Source organism: Daldinia loculata (assembly GCF_022478755.1).
Source record: "Daldinia loculata strain CBS 113971 unplaced genomic scaffold F4817scaffold_17, whole genome shotgun sequence".
In the NCBI taxonomy this organism is placed as follows: domain Eukaryota; kingdom Fungi; phylum Ascomycota; class Sordariomycetes; order Xylariales; family Hypoxylaceae; genus Daldinia; species Daldinia loculata.
The window spans coordinates 140,332-154,494 of record NW_026054871.1 but is presented as its reverse complement, the minus strand read 5'-3'; the positions used below and the strand labels follow the sequence as shown (position 1 = coordinate 154,494).

The following is a 14,163-nucleotide window of genomic DNA, read 5'->3' as shown; positions in this document are numbered from 1 at the left end:
TTCTCAGTATAGCGCTCAATCGAGTTGAGAATATTCGAAAGCCTTCGAGGCTCTCCGGAGTAAGATAGATAAGAGAACAAGCCACCCATAAGATGGTAGCACCGGTCTTAAAACACTGGCCATACGTTACAATAGTCGTTTTCGTGTTATTGTTACACCAAAAGTTGAAGTGCATCAATAACCTCTGTATGACAGACAATGTTCGATGTGAACTCGCGACAGGAAGCGGCTTAGTCTCAGTGGAGAATTGTTGCTAGGTAGGTCTATAACAGAGGGAAATTTTGAAGGCGTCGCTAGACCTTTTGCTAAGTCAAGAGAATAGTAATCCAGACGAGACTGATTGAAAACGTGATCAGTGCGGAAAAACAGCCAACGACACTATTGAACACGACAAGCTGATTTGCGAGAGCCTCGGCATCATAGCTTAGACCGATCGACTACCGGATTAATATGGCAATCGCTACTTGCTGTTCTGCCCTCCTCGATGGCCGTATCAATTTTGGAGGCCGCCGTCGATGGCCACACGGTATTGTCGTCTGTCTCGATGAATGATTCGTCGCCGGAAAATTTCCTGGCATTGGTTAGTTCATTGCTGAAAACCCCCTAAATGGACAAACCACTGGATACACTTACCATCCTCTTTCCTCGCCGCCTCGAAGAAAGCTACATTCAGAGTCCAATTCGCAAGTCCAGCCTCCGTAAAGTCCGGAGCAAACTCTCCCTAGCGACCCTAGATCAGGCGATATTGAGTCGTGTGGCTGGAGATCGACATTGCTTGCAGGATCGGTCTTTGCTTCCCTGATCTCTCCGTCGACTTGCGCTGCTGGAATTAGGGCGTCAGTTTCTGCCTTACATTTAGACTCTATAGATGCTTGGATGGCGCTACGCCGCCGCCGCCTGTATTTGCTTAGTCCGCAAGTAAATGCCCCGAAGTCTTTCTCGGCCTGCCCAGTAAGAACTCGTCCTAGCGCGATAACCACCGCTGCATGAGTGCATACTAGTACGGCTTTATGACCCTCCTGGTCGCTACGTCTAATGATGAAATCGATGGCTTCTGCAACCCGATCGTGCAACTGTGGCAAAGTCTCTCCACGACGCGAAGGCGCCGGACTAGATGCGTAGCTCGCATCGAGCTCGGGGAAGAGGCTCTGTAATTTATTCAGGGGCGCAGACGAGGGATGGTCGAAGTGTGCTAAGCCATACCATTCACTAAGGCCGAGATCTACACGAATCTCGGAGTGTGGGTCTCCTGAGACATTCCCAGCCGATTGGGTCTGTAGATGCCTAAGTTTGCGTATAAAGGGCTGAATTGTCTGCATGCACCTATAATAGGGACTGGAATAGACCTGCTCTATCGGCGGGTCAAGCCCTAGTAGGTATTCTGCTAGCTCGTTTGCCTGCTCAATGCCGTGGGATGCAAGAGCTGGGTCGGTTGGTAAACCTGTAGGAGAACGGATCGAAGCCGTATAGTTCCCAGTGGACGGGTCAACAGCCCATGGGGAACGGAACTAGTGAGGATAAGCTTGTATTCGCCCAAATAGCTTCGAAGTGGCTTTCGCCGCAAAATAGTGGTGAGATAAAATAATTTCAGAGTTAAAACAGAGTGTTCAGGTTATGGAAAGACTAGAACTAGCACACCTTACCCCATGTCGGGTCACGTAAATGACTTCTAGAGACATTGACTGATGTCTATTTCTATATGCGATGGTGGGTTGCCTGGAATCTAATTGGCCAGTAGAGAAGCAATAGTATCAAAGTCAGAAGCCACCGGGAAAGAGAAAGACAGATGCCGAATCGTTGCTCATCCGACTATACCATATTCTGTGCGGGAGCAGATGTATAGCCAGGGCATCAGTTTTAGGTATATTATTCGTGATTTGTAGTGTTTAAAAATGAAAGAAACTGGACAGTAAACTCTGAAGAGAGAAGACTCAAGTTTAACATCGGCTTATTAAGAAAGTACCAAGGTACCTAAAATATCATGCCGAGGTAGACTAAGGTCAGAGCGCATCACGTGCGTGTCACGTTTATCCACGATTTCATAGTAGCTAGGTTAGGTGCATAGTATTGTATCCAATCACAATAAGACAAAAATAAAATACACTTAGTAAATTAAACAAATTATAATTTCTAAGATTTTCAAGTGAGATATACGTATATGAAGTACCTCTGAGGGTACCTAATATGCTCGACTATTTCGTAGACCGAGTGCCACTGCAAATCATTATATACCTAATATCGCGAAGTCTAATTGCTCAATCGTCATAACCAGGAACGTCAACAATTAGCAAGATCAAGACTACTTGTCAGGCATGCTACAGTTCTCTTCAACAATATCTAAGCCGCCAGTCTATATGCAGCAGCGAACATGTTGACCTGATCCTTAGCTCTGTACCTTCCCATTGCCGAAAACTCTTGGACGGGTAAATAGCGGTATGTAAAAGCTTTGCCGGGAGTTATGGATCCCAAAAGCAAGTCAATTAAAAATAGGGGTTTATAGAATTATTTATGCTAGCCGTAGCATAAATCTATCATATCTCATTTCCGCAAGTAATACCGTATAAAAGTTGCTTCCTCCAATCGTTCGTCATCCGAAGATTATTATGTAAAGCATCGAAGTGTCAAACAGTCACAGATCCGGGAAGGATTTCTCGCTCAAATAATCTTCATTCTATATGTACACTTTGCTCATGCGCGCTAGTGCTTTCTATCAAACTTCTTAAGAGGCATCGTACTTCACAGCTAAAAGATTACAACAAGCCTCGGTAAAACCCAAATATCATCGCCCTGAGGAATATACAAGCGTTATTAATTGCAGTTAGCATCGGCTGCGGTAGCATCGGCTGCGGTAGCGGCGGCGGCGTTATTGCCGTTGGCTTTCTTCCCGGCGTGGTGACGCTTGTTGTTGCTAAGTTCAAAGTTAGCCATTAGTGCCGGTATTAATGAAAAAGCAATCATATAAAAATGATGGGTTCGCATTCTAAGCTCTGGAGGGGAAAATCACTTACTTGTTGCATGCGTTGGCATTGTTAGCGGCGGCGTTGTTATTGTTACCGGTAGCGGCGGCAGCAGCAGCGGCATTGTTGTTAGCATTGGCATTGCCGTTGTTTCCAGTACCTGCTGCTACAGCAGCGGCGTTGTTGTCTACGCAAAATTGTTAGGAGAATTACACAAATCCACAATAGTGTATAGACGTACTGTTGCCGCCGTTGGCTTTGCGCCCAGCGTGGTGACGAGGCATCACCATGGCGCTGGCGGCGGTGGCGAGAACTAGGATGGAGAAGAACTTCATTTTGACTGGTTGGGTAGAAAAGCGGTTGGCTGAGAAAAATAGAAGCTGTACACGTCCACGGGATCGTATTCAAGAGAAGTGAATGATAGTTAAAAAGGAGGTCCGGCCACCAAGAATACGAATAGGAACGAAATAGAATGAAGAAGAATGAGACGAGTTGTTTTAATGATTGATAGCGGAATGAAGAAGAGAAATCGTTGAATTATCGCGGGATTCTTGGCTACTTATACATATTCTAAGAACCGACGAGTAGCTATACTACATACTAACCGACGATGTCATCTTGACAGGCTCACGACGACAATAGGCTTAGCTTCGACCCTGCGCAGCTCGAGGCGCCCTGCATTTCGTCGGTGACCGGGTGTAAAACAGAAGCGCTGTCACACTCTAGGTACTAAACTTTTCCTATTCGTGATAATAGCTTAGAGTTCTATCCGCGATAGTTGGCCCCAAGTCTCAAAAGAGAAAAGTGCGGCAGGATCTCGCGACGTTTCAGCAGGATCTGAAGCAATGTGGGACATCTAGAATATGGGGGAGAAAAAGCTTGAAGCAATCGCTTCGCGTTCCTATTGGTGCATTTTACCCAAACGTCCTTAATTGACCAGGGGTCAGCTCGCGCCTTGATACCAAGCATCTACCAAAGCCTCCTAAAATAGTAAGCTCCTTGGCTCCTAATCGTCAAGATCCCCAGACCCCGACCATCTTGGGGAATCCAAGTATCATTGATCGACTTTCGCAACAATACTATGCCAATCTCTCATTGGAGCATAAACTTGCATCGGCGCTGGGATGTTTCCCTATTAGCTGAATATGGCAAGTCTCCGTGCAAAGTGACAGTCTCATCTCTTTTGATTCCTATTCCAGTGCAACCTCCAGACTTGGCATTGAGTTCGCCTCGGTCTATTTTCTATTAGCCCTGATTGGCCCTTGACAAGTGCGTATTAGAACTACCATGGTATCAAATTCTAGACTTCTACTGCCTAGGATACGATCGCCGCGAATATGCTACAATATCAAAACAATAATAGCGTAGGGTGGCTGAACTTGGCCACGACCAAGGGACCAATTCGCTATTTCGGAAATTAAGCCACAACACTGACTCCGTGCGCGTAGGTAGCGAATGACCTCTGATATCAAATATCGGTAGCCTTTCCAGGTTCATATAAAATTAAGCATCAGGAAATAACGGCCGGGACGAAGTCCTTGGCTACTGGATGTAGATCAGTTTCAGTACAAGGCAGGGCCTGAGACGAGACTTCACAGACTCTATCCACGCAGGGAAATCTCTTGAGAAGGTCAAGAATTGCCGGGATTTACACTAGGACAAGCAAAGATTTGCGGTGATCATACATAGTATACCTACGCGCTTACCTGCGTGCAGAAAACCATCAAGGCTCGATGCTTATGCTTGGGAGTTCCCCCTGCGTAAATCGCGATATGCCTTTCAGTCAGTGTTGGGATTTATACGATCCATTAGATGTGACGTTTTATAGAATTGATTTGTATTATTTCTTGGCAATCTTATTGTATGCTAAAGATCAACTGCACAACTGACAGGTCACGAAGGCTATTTGTTACTATTCGCTAAAAAAGTAAGGTCGGAAAGGTTCATCGAAGTCCATTCGCTAGCGTAAACTGGTCGCTAATTAGTCAAGTTTCAGCTTTTATCTAAGGACTAGACTCGAGAACATGAATATCCAAAAAGCATCAACAAATACTGTTAGATGGCCGCTAATTTAGATCCCGATCTTATAGCACATCCGCATAAGTCAAAACCAGTGTTACAATATTCAAACATCCTTCGCTAGAAGTTACTGTCATAAGTCCCAGGTTCCTAGGTCTGAGCCTTTGGCGATCAGTGAGAGAGATGCCTTGTGATACGCAACCTTGTGGCTGGAGATGACGACTGCCGCTCCTATTTCCTTGCCATTTCCATTGATTCAGCAAGTAACATCCTGCGTGTTGGCAAGGGACAATTAATAAGACAATGCTAGTAAGACAAATCGCGGTCAGCTGTGAAAGGAGGCGACACCTCTCCTTGGTTGAACTGGTACCTCACGAGTACCGGGTAGGCCCGCTAACAACACAGGTACTCAATTCACTGAATATCAAATACACCCCTAGAGAGAGGCCAGTGACCCCAACTTTAGTAGCTTCGAATAGCAAAGTTATTATGGATTCCTCAAAATTAGCAAGCGGTCTCACCGTCTCGGTGTCCTATCACGGTACCTAGCCTGCTAGAATTGATTAGACTTCTATGTAGAGCTAATGCGGCGGCTAAAGCCTCCATCTAATCATCAAACTGGGTAATATCTAAAAATCCGGGGAACTGATTAAGCCTCCAGCGCTCATACCCGGTTGAGACATTTGGGGTAAGTAAGGCAGAAGCTTAAGAAATGTGAGGGAACTAGAAACATGTGGAGAGAAGGAAGTGGTTAGGTACTACCTAAGTTCTATTGAAATATTGTTCAAGACAACTGTCTCATCCACAAAAGAATACTATGTTGAGCCGAGAGTGTAAGGGTCCAAGACAGAGCCCCATGAAGTAAGTAGTAACTGAAGATTCTCCGTTCACATCTCTTTTACTTAACCAGTGTTAGGGCTTAGGGGTTATATTATATGCCTCCTAAGGAAGCACAGAATAAAAGAACACAGGCCTGGATTACAGTATGCAAGTATAACAGTGGTTCTTTAACTCAAGTTGAAAGAGCTTTGCCTATACCGAAATCTATCGTTTGGCTAGGTGCTTAATTTAGCAAAACTCGATGATAGTAGTGTTTGCATTTCGTTCTTCCTGAAACGTATCTAGTTTCCGAATGCTATGAATAGGTAGATATCCAGACTACGTACATGTAGGTATGTAACGAGGGTGTAACAGCATTATCCAATACTTCGTACAATATCTTATGTATACAAAGTCTCTTACCATATCTAACCCTACATCTATCTAGAAGACTCATTCATCTAAATTATCCCAATGCTCATCTTCAATGTCACGAATAACCATAATAGAGAAGAATGTCACCGGGGTATTTCAAATTTATATAGTTATATACACATTTTCTGCTATACAAATTGTACACTTCATTTTTACAAGGCACTCGTTTTATATAAGTGCCTGGCCCATGAACATACTTTCTCTGACCTCAGCAACGATATCTCGTCGGTCGTCCTTGCCGACTAAGACAACGCCTCTTCCTCTCCTACCCATGCGACCGGCACGTCCTAAGCGGTGTATAAAATCGATGGTGTTGTGTGGTACATCGTACAATATTACATGTCGAACCGCTAGGGTATCAATACCTCTCGAGGCCAAGTCTGTGGCCACGATGACTTTGGTATTAGGCAAACTTCTTCGTCCTTTTCCTGGGGGTGGAACGGTGGATGTTGCGAATGTGGTTTTCATTGGCGCAGTAGTTGTAAACGAACCCAGCATCTCAGATTGACGTTGGTCTGAGGTGTCTCGGTGTAGCGCAACAGCGTCAATGCCCTTGGAGACGAGGTAGTCAGCAACCTCTTGGGTCTTCTCGCGCTCATTGACAAATACCATGATGCGCTTGACATCGACCTCTCCAGGTACGGAGCTCTCGTGTCGGACGGCATCTTTTCCGATGGACCAGATTGCATCGGCACAAGCAAGGTCTTTGCTATTTCGGTAAGGGTCCTTAGATACATCAATAACTCCCAGTTGAACGCGTCGAGGGATGGCGTGGAGATTTGGCGTAGTAATCCGGACCATATCCGGGAATTCAGAACCTAGGTAGTTATCGAGTCTCTTTGGAATAGTAGCAGAGCAAAGGATGAGTTGCTTCATAGATGGTAACGCACGGTCTAAAATGGCCGTCGTCACAGGTGAAAAACTGCGATCGAAAAGAGAATCGGCTTCATCAACTACCAAATGAGTAACTCTAGATAGGATGTTGGGGTCCGAGTCTGCCATCGATGACAGTAAATGAGGTGTTGCCACGATGAGATCGATGCCAGTAGGCGAGTACATGGTCGCATTGATAACCTTTGCGGAGACGTTGGCAGAGAAGATACTGGCCCTAAACTTCACAATATGTGACAGGGCCTTTGCAACATGACCTACTTGGTCAACTAACTCAGCCGTTGGCACTAGCACGACGACTTTCGGTCGTGCAGCAGTCGGATGAGGATCGAATTCTCGGGGGCCGGTGTATCCTGGTTCCTTCATTGCTGCCATCTGTTTATCGAAATATTCCCGATAGGCCGCGATGGCAGGGTCAGAAGCTTCGGCCTTCTTAAGAGCATCGATCACGGGTAGCAGATAGGCTAGCGTTTTGCCCGAACCCGTCTCAGCCGCCAATAGAAATTCTTGCTTTTCGTTACTATCTTTCGCTCGAGAGGATCGTCGGCCAGTGTTTTGACCTAGAAGTGCAGGAATCGCGAGTCGTTGGATAGGAGTGGGCCTTATGTCCACCATGCCTTTCAGTACGTCTTGGGACATGGCTTCTTTGATAGAGGGTAATAGTTCGAATTGTTCAAACGACTCTATCTCGGCTACGCTCGCTTTCGTCCGAGTTCTGTGGCCGTATGAAATTGTGGCTAAGGAGCTTTGCATTTTCATAGCTTTCGTTCGTCGGTCGTCCTTTCTATCACCCTTATGATCTCTACCCCCCCTAGTCTCACTTGTTCGAGATGTCCTTTCTGGTAAACGTTCCCGTATGCCGGCGTACGTTTGATTCATGCCGCCAAACGGTCCTGCTGATCTATGGCCCGGTCTTCTACTTCCACGATCATCAACATTTGTATCTCGTCTGGGAGAGCGTGCGACACGGTCGGACAGGACCATCCTCGAAGGACTAGCTCTCGCTCGGCCAGAGAAGAATCGTTGTTGCGCCGTCACCCATGGTCGATAGGCGCTTTGAAAGGCTGTAGGGTTGTTTGCTGCGAATAGGCATGACGGGCATATTGGTGCTGAGAAAAAGGAGCGCATCTTGAGAAGCCGGACGTCGATCCGGTTTCCTAATTGCGCCGAAATTCACGGAACTAGGTAATTAAGGCTTGTTTCTTGCCTTCTGCCTTCTTCAAAATTTAATAAAATTTCTAGGTTAGATCTTTTGATGGCTATCGATAACAACTAATCGATCCGTCCGTGTGGCACTCACCCCTCCTTCCAAAAAAGGCAATTTTGGAAAGGTACACGGGTACCTACATGCAGATGCCGGGTACGTACATAAACACATGTATGTCTCAACTTACATCACCAGCTCGTACGCGATGTCATTAAGCAGAATGAGTGGTACCTATAAGAGTAGAAGAAACAATATGCAGTATATGCGTTCATATAGCTATAATTATATACCTAAGGTACATAACATAGCAGACCATACATCTACTATCAAGTTGCCATGGCCCGTACAGGTTCCCAACTATTCCTTTCCTCCCTCAAAGAGTTTCGCGGATATGGCAGATCTCCGTATGCCCCAAGAGACATATGAGTTTGCAATAGTCAACATGTAATTATCCTCAATTCCGGCCTTGTCTACCATGTATCCACATCCCCAGTATAGCCTACGAGTCGCCCTCCGTGGGTAGCTTTTGTAGCTGCGTCGATTACGTTTATCATTCCTCGGCACGATTCCTCAACTGTTATAAGCTTTACCGGAATGTTGTCGTGGACTGCTACGAGGCCTGCAAGAGCGACTTGGCCCATGTCGGTGTCTGCTAAGCCAGGGTGAATCACGAATGCTGTAAGCCAGTTTTCTTCCTTGTCGATGCGCTTGGTTACCCAGTGAACCGCCACTTTTGACGGTCCATAAGCGGCGTGGGGAACATCAGGTTGATCCCTATAACTGCAATTAGATATGCCGATGCGGGAAAAGACACCTACTCACTACAGTACACATTACGTTAGTCGACGCCCGCAAACAGAATAGTACAGTATAGATTATTTAGAGGTATTGCTAACGTACCACTATCTTTCCTCCGACGGAGCCCATAGTTATCCACTTAGGATTCGTAGACTTCTTTAGGAGCGGAATTGCGGCCTGGTATAACCATACCACGCCAAAGAGGTTAGGAGTAAGATGTCCTTGCAGCTCTTCAGCCTTAATGTCTGAGACCTTGGGGAAGACGTAGCAGACACCAGCGTTCGCAATGACGATATCTATATGATCGATGCCCTGTGCAGTTAACTGTTTGATGCCCTCAGCAGCATCAGATTCAACAGAGGCGTCGATCTTAATAACAACGAGGCGAGTATCTGCCCCTTTGGGTAGCTCGGCAAGAGCTTTCGACGTAGGGTGATCTGGGTTGCGATTCGCGGCGACGACGATATGGTTCGGCCTAGCGAGGTAGAGCTCAAGGAGTCCTTTGCCTAAACCTCGGTTCGCGCCGCTGATTAAGACGATAGTTGGGGCCATGATGTGTGTTTTGATAGTGACACTGTTGGTATTAATGAATTTTGTTTAGTCTATCTAAACATATTCTTAAGTCCTGCTCGTAGTCGGTTCGTCCCTTGACCTCTTATAGTCAACTATCCTATTCGCCATACTACTGTGCCATACGCCCCCAGCTCGGGAATTTCTTAGAGCCATGACGGGCCAAGCTAAAATGGCTAATGCAGAATGAGTTGTTCTTGCTACATGCTGAGGAGATATAGCCTTCGCGCGTGTTGGGATATGCTACCAGGTGTATCACTGTTCGTAAAACATAGCCCGCCCCCGGGCCGACCGGTTCGCTGACTGCCAATCAGGACTCAATTATATTTGATGTTGGCAGCAATCTGCAAGGTCAAGTGAGTATAATATAAGCGCTATCAACCCGGACTAAATAACCATATCTTTTGTCTATCTGGCACTGAGAGAAACAATACCTGATTAATAGTGATGTCGGGCGCAATGGCGTAACCTAGATAGTCTTAATCTCAAGAGAAAATTGATGGCGCAGTCTTGGCATTTTGATATTATGAGCTATCTTAAAGAATTGACGATTCTATTGGCAAAATTAACTGAAGGGTATTTATAATATATATCATTTTTTTCGCAAGAAGTTATTGTATATACCTATCTGTTTTAATTATTATTTTTCTGATTATTTTCCCGATTTTTCAAAGTGACTATTTTGAATATCATATGCGATGTTTTCTTCGAGGGAAAATGTTAGGACTACGACATTTCTACAAGAGAGGGGCTAAGTCTTCACCGCTTTAGAATTTTTCATGGGTCCCACGAGGTTTGATCCGTCATTCATAGACTTAACCATGGAACCCCCAGGGGTAACAAGGTAGTACATACATACGGAATAGCATTGATCGACGTTGATGACTTGACATGGCTAACAATGTCCGGGATTTAATACGATTGGCAATATTGGATACCTAGGTACTTATTACGGAAGGCTCCGAAGAAGCTTTAAAGAATCTATAGAGCTTACATAGTCGAGCACTAAGCTATTATAGCGTAATATGGATCCGCCGATCCCAGGTTGCAGGACGCCAAAGGATTTATTGCATGACAGACTGATTGCATGAGGAGGTCAAAGAGACATTACATGCCTGTTGGAGCCAAAGAATCGCATACATAGTCCACGTGTTTAGTCAGATCCGAATTTTTGTTAGGTAGACTTATTCTAGATTAGCGAGTTGGCAGACTGTAACACCAACTTGTAAGACGACAGTTAAAAGTTATCGGCTCCGTGTATCTTTAGAATAGAATAGTCAATTAATTACCTACCCAAGTCTTACAAACTGCAAAGAACTAAATTGAGGTATTTAAAATTATTCGATCTTTTTTTCCCTATCATGCTACTATTCTAATGCCATTTCTGTAGTAATGAATGCGTAGTTGGTATGATGTTTAGGCAGTCGCGTGAGGTCCCGGTCTGCTGCGATGTAACACTGCGAGTGCAAGGTGCTGTTGTTCCACTTCCAACGTTCATGCTTTAGCGTCTTATTATTTTCTTTCAATACCCACCAAATATATGTGAGGAAACCAACTCGTCCTTAGAAAAACTTGTTGGAACAAATCCCTAAAAAGAATACATGGTTTATAATTCGATGGGGGAAGAGCCAAGGAAGTTAGGTATTAGCGACGAAGTTTTATCATCTAGTATTTGAAGAGTAAGCGTAAGCGTGAGTATGAACAATCCCCTCGATTTCATCATCTCAGGAGGTAGAACTTTTCTTATGTCAAAGCTTGTTACGTAACAGCACTAGCACATAATTGGTGGTTAGTTTACTGATAGCACGGCTATTCTAATTATTGTCGTTAAAACTAGCATCGCTAAATATAGTAGTTGATTCAAGATAAAATACTCAAGCCTTCTATAAGAGATGAGAAACGAGGACTACGGGGCCCTCCTGAGGGATTTGCTTATCGAAGAAGCTTCAACCAAGCTGAGAATGTAGTAGAGATAGAAATATTTATTGAGGTAAGTTTAGTAGTAGTCAGTGAGATAGTAAAAGTCATATATTCGAATTCGTATCTATTAATTCTAAACCGAGTAAACAAGGCAGCAATCTGTATAGTTACCAAGAACCTATCGTAATCGTATGAATCCCCTTTTCCCCTTGTAATGTATCATATTGATGAAAGGACACGCCGAATCCTGCATTTAACACGTTATGTAGTAAACATCCTCAAACCACCTAGAAATCAGAGGAACCCGCTGGTCTCGACCGAGCTATAATAGCTGCATGGACCCCATTGAACATCCTCCCCATCCTTATTCATTATTTTTCCGAGTAGTTGTAGGCAGCGATAATAAGAGCCAATGTCGCCCGCGCTTAGTGTTGGCTCTATCTGTAAATGTCCGAATAATATGCTTGCATTTTGTACCGGTGGAAACATCGTAGCAAAAAGGCCTCCCAGTTGGCATAGTACTAACTTCACCTCGTCGAGAAAACTCAAATCTGTTTTAATTTCTCTCGTCGACATTATTTCGGCAATCATAGGTACCCATCTAGAGATCCACTGTTGTAGACAGGAAGAGGTCCTGTGGAACTCTTCCCTCCTAACGTCGCGCATGTATGTCACATTGGGATCTTTCGACGTATCGGCGATTGGACCTTGTGTCTCGTCTGGGTAGGCTTCTCCCATTACCACCAATAGGCGCTGGATAGTAGGTTGAAATTGGTTTAATTGTCTCAAAAGATTGCAGAACTTGCATAACGGCGGTAATGATCTTAAATCGGCCCCTGGCTGGAGGTTCTGACGATCGGGAGGATGTCCGCATGTACTGTGGCAATAGCGTTTGGAACAGTAAGGGCAATTTTGTCCATTCTTATGATGGTCGTTCAATGTTGTAATACATTTTGCGTGGAACCTGTGTCCACATGTGAGGATGACTAGGCTGGCTGCATCTTCGCCTTCATCATACTTCTGACATATTGTGCAATTAAGGAAGGGACTGTTTAGTGGATTATTTGAATCGGTACCCAAGTTGGGCATTGGCTGTGTAGTATTAGAGGCCATTGTCAAATATTTAGATGAGTGATATTGCTGAAGTTGTGGTACGGCTGAGAATGTATTCTTGGGAATGCTGCTAATCGGGATCGGGGAATCATGGCTGAAGAGGAGAGAGGGTAGTACGATATTTATATTGAGACCAATAATGAAATGCAAGGACCCAGAGATGTGTTCAAGCCTCGTGGTTTGTTGGGTTGACAGGTTAGAAAGTTTGGCGTGTAAGCATATAGTTCTTGTTTAAGTTCAGAATACTTTCGCTCGGTGGTCTGAATATCAAGAAAATATTTATACGAGAAGTGTTAACTTAATAACGAGGGATTGGACATCTATCAGACCTTTGGTATTTCCATAGCTTGGAATAAACATCTAGCTACGTTCATTGCGGAAGTTTTATCTCTATATGGTGGCTAGGCGGTATCCCATGCAAGTAAACTGTTCCCCTTGAGGAGTTCTTATGAATTAATAACCAAAAAATGCTTCCATTACTTAGCAATTGATGCCCCTGTCTTCAAATTTGTGTTCGAAATAGATTGTGCTGTAGAATATGGATTCGAGACAGAGAAATCAGTAATCACTTGTGGGTTATGTCATAAGTCTAGCTTGTTTGCAGCATTGAAAGTAGACGACTCGGTGAGACGTGATAATTACCTTGGGTTAGGTATATAGTAGTTTTGGGCACAGTACGGTTCGTACGGGGTATAGAACAGCCTTGTAAATAGGGTTGTATCGGCAGCTGTGATAGCACGCCTGACTGGATAACCGTGCGGATATTGTATACGAGTAATAGTACAGACAGTTGATTGTCAAGGAGATTAGGTTCTAGCTAGCCTTTAAGAAAGAGTATAAATAAGCCTTGTCTTATATATATGGGCCTAGTAGAGCTAGTTGATAGACCCGTAAACAGCCCTAAACCAAACTATGTAGTACCTATAGTTTACGGGACGAAGTTGTAGGAACTGTTGGAAGGTGCAATGCATAAGTGCATACATAAGATTTCTACCAATTAGAAGTAGAGCATTAGAATCTTTCAGAATACAACATCATTCTAACCACCAAAACATCACATATCATTAGAACCTTATAGATAAAACTATCCTAAGAAACTATAGAAATAAGGAGCTACAATAACCGCTAATGATTTTAGTTATGTACATTAGGTACCTAAGATAGCTCTAGTCACAAAAAATCGTATAGGTACCTAGTTACCAAAGACCGAGGACTCCTATCATATGCAGGGTTAACAATATCATATCTTAGTATTCGCTACGCTGTAAAAGAATGATGAACTAGGATAAAGGTAGATATAATGGCAAGATAGTCCAGTTGTGAGTTCAAAAATACAAAGGATGGTCCCAGAGAGGCTCGAACTCTCGGCCTTCGCATTATTAGTACGACGCTCTAACCCACTGAGCTTGGGACCAGGCTGAAATCTTTTTAAGG

At 44.3% G+C, this 14,163-nt stretch overlaps 4 protein-coding genes and 1 non-coding gene across 5 annotated transcripts; all 5 read right to left on the bottom strand.

Annotated features, from left to right (window-relative positions):
* Nucleotides 1-417: 417 nt before the first annotated feature.
* On the bottom strand, nt 418-1,936 carry F4817DRAFT_364347 (phosphoglycerate mutase-like protein; the record flags this gene model as incomplete). Its single annotated transcript, XM_049306741.1, has 3 exons — nt 1,644-1,936; nt 634-1,508; nt 418-571 (listed from the first exon to the last, which is right to left on the bottom strand). Exons 1-3 carry the CDS (start codon nt 1,677-1,679, stop codon nt 418-420), a joined length of 1,065 nt encoding a protein of 354 aa, XP_049160173.1. The 5' UTR covers nt 1,680-1,936.
* Nucleotides 1,937-2,553: 617 nt separating this feature from the next.
* F4817DRAFT_333962 (uncharacterized protein) lies at nt 2,554-3,852 on the bottom strand. The gene is made up of 3 exons (XM_049302823.1): nt 3,199-3,852; nt 3,009-3,144; nt 2,554-2,908 (listed from the first exon to the last, which is right to left on the bottom strand). Exons 1-3 carry the CDS (start codon nt 3,290-3,292, stop codon nt 2,809-2,811), a joined length of 330 nt encoding a protein of 109 aa, XP_049160172.1. The 5' UTR covers nt 3,293-3,852; the 3' UTR covers nt 2,554-2,808.
* Nucleotides 3,853-6,313: 2,461 nt separating this feature from the next.
* Nucleotides 6,314-8,336, bottom strand: F4817DRAFT_333959 (ATP-dependent RNA helicase mrh-4). The gene has a single exon (XM_049302822.1). The coding sequence runs from the start codon at nt 8,247-8,249 to the stop codon at nt 6,399-6,401; it is 1,851 nt and encodes a 616-aa protein (XP_049160171.1). The 5' UTR covers nt 8,250-8,336; the 3' UTR covers nt 6,314-6,398.
* Nucleotides 8,337-8,559: 223 nt separating this feature from the next.
* Nucleotides 8,560-9,925, bottom strand: F4817DRAFT_333958 (NAD(P)-binding protein). The gene is made up of 2 exons (XM_049302821.1): nt 9,230-9,925; nt 8,560-9,102 (listed from the first exon to the last, which is right to left on the bottom strand). The coding sequence occupies exons 1-2, from the start codon at nt 9,676-9,678 to the stop codon at nt 8,799-8,801; spliced, it is 753 nt and encodes a 250-aa protein (XP_049160170.1). The 5' UTR covers nt 9,679-9,925; the 3' UTR covers nt 8,560-8,798.
* Nucleotides 9,926-14,070: 4,145 nt separating this feature from the next.
* F4817DRAFT_t67 lies at nt 14,071-14,143 on the bottom strand. The gene has a single exon. It is a non-coding gene; the product is annotated as a tRNA-Ile (tRNA).
* Nucleotides 14,144-14,163: the final 20 nt, after the last annotated feature.

Bases quoted from the DNA above. Each gene is read 5' to 3' on its own strand.
- F4817DRAFT_333959 (XM_049302822.1), bottom strand. From the start codon at position 8,249: ATGCGCTCCTTTTTCTCAGCACCAATATGCCCGTCATGCCTATTCGCA.
- F4817DRAFT_333958 (XM_049302821.1), bottom strand. From the start codon at position 9,678: ATGGCCCCAACTATCGTCTTAATCAGCGGCGCGAACCGAGGTTTAGGC. The intron at 9,103-9,229 runs GGTACGTTAGCA...TTGCAGTTATAG, and splicing joins TCCGTCGGAGGAAAGATAGT to GGATCAACCTGATGTTCCCC.
- F4817DRAFT_333962 (XM_049302823.1), bottom strand. From the start codon at position 3,292: ATGAAGTTCTTCTCCATCCTAGTTCTCGCCACCGCCGCCAGCGCCATG. The intron at 3,145-3,198 runs GTACGTCTATAC...AATTTTGCGTAG, and splicing joins CAAAGCCAACGGCGGCAACA to ACAACAACGCCGCTGCTGTA. The intron at 2,909-3,008 runs GTAAGTGATTTT...CTTTGAACTTAG, and splicing joins AATGCCAACGCATGCAACAA to CAACAACAAGCGTCACCACG.